At 42.8% G+C, this 1,214-nt stretch overlaps 1 protein-coding gene across 1 annotated transcript; it reads right to left on the bottom strand.

Moving 5' to 3' along the window:
* Positions 1 to 22: 22 nt before the first annotated feature.
* Positions 23 to 1,134, bottom strand: LOC107736114 (protein artemis-like; the record flags this gene model as incomplete). The annotated part of the gene is made up of 2 exons (XM_016547610.1): positions 23 to 958; positions 1,037 to 1,134. Coding segments are annotated over 2 exons (925 nt in total), but the record flags the coding sequence as incomplete, so codon positions are not given.
* Positions 1,135 to 1,214: the final 80 nt, after the last annotated feature.

Consider the following 1,214-nt stretch of genomic DNA (forward strand, 5'->3'; position numbering starts at 1 on the left):
TATTAGTATTTGCTTGAAAACTTTTAATTTATTAACTCAAAATATTGAGCATTTATAAAGATACAAAACTTCATGAGGTAAGCTGTCATACAACAAACCAAAAATTTATATTCAAGTGAACAAACAAGAAATCAAAAAATCTGTCTAATGACCACTTCCTCCCCTGCTGCCAACTTCCTGTACAGTTCTTTCAGGTCTTCTGGTTGTGGAACTTTGGAACCTGGTGTTGGTGGAAGCTCAAAATCTGATGATACCTGTGAGTCTGATTTCGGCTCCACGGCTTCTTCCTTCTTAGGTTCGACGTTATGGCTGCTCACCACCTCACCATTGGTCCCTCGGTTACACTGCTCACTAGTAATGGCCTTACTTTCATCCACTTGGACGAGAACAGCGTTTATTTGACTGAGGCCCTCTGTCCCTGCATCCGATATATGAGTGGACTGCGAGGAAGTCAAGTGAACGGAGCTGCTGTCATCCTCATCTTCATCCTGAAACGGCTCGGGTGACTGGGACGCTGTGCTTTCGGTGGAGAGCGTTTGAGTGTTGTGGCTGTTCTGACTGTTATCCAGTTCGCTCTCATCCGTCAACACTGGTTCCACCTTGAAGAACCTTTCCCAACAAGGCAGAGCTGTTTTGGATTGGGACGAGTCCGACTGAGTCAGTTTTGAGCATGGCATTTCTGTGCAAGGTGGTGCGACACCGAATGGTTGAGGTATAGGAGGTTGTTCGGCATCATCATCATCGTCATCATTTGATTCTGTGCAGTCCATGTAATTGGATGAGTGTGTGGCGGGACAGAGCTCTATAAGGGAAAATGTTTGGTCCGTATCATGGGAATCTTTTTTAGGGCTATGAGGCTGTTCACTAATGGCAACCTTGGTCAGATCAGTCACTGTCATTTTACACCGCCTTGGAGCCATGGAAACCTCGTCAAACAGGTCATTATCACTGTCTGAGCCTTTGTAGAAAAGTATATAGGTTTATAAGAGATAATAACAATTTAATAAATAGTTTTAATAATGAAAACTACTCATACCTTCCGATGTGCACCTCTTTCTGGTTCTTTTGAGGGCTCCAAGCGGTTTGTAGACAATCTCCTCCCTTCCAGACCGTTTTCTACACAAGGGCTTTAACCTGAATTTGAAAAGATAATTTTATAGTAAGCAACAAGTCTTATGACAACATGGAACAAGAAAAAAAAAGTTTGTCCTTAC

This window comes from Sinocyclocheilus rhinocerous, unplaced genomic scaffold, assembly GCF_001515625.1.
Source record: "Sinocyclocheilus rhinocerous isolate Xijiao unplaced genomic scaffold, SAMN03320098_v1.1 C36502665, whole genome shotgun sequence".
Lineage (NCBI taxonomy): Eukaryota > Metazoa > Chordata > Actinopteri > Cypriniformes > Cyprinidae > Sinocyclocheilus > Sinocyclocheilus rhinocerous.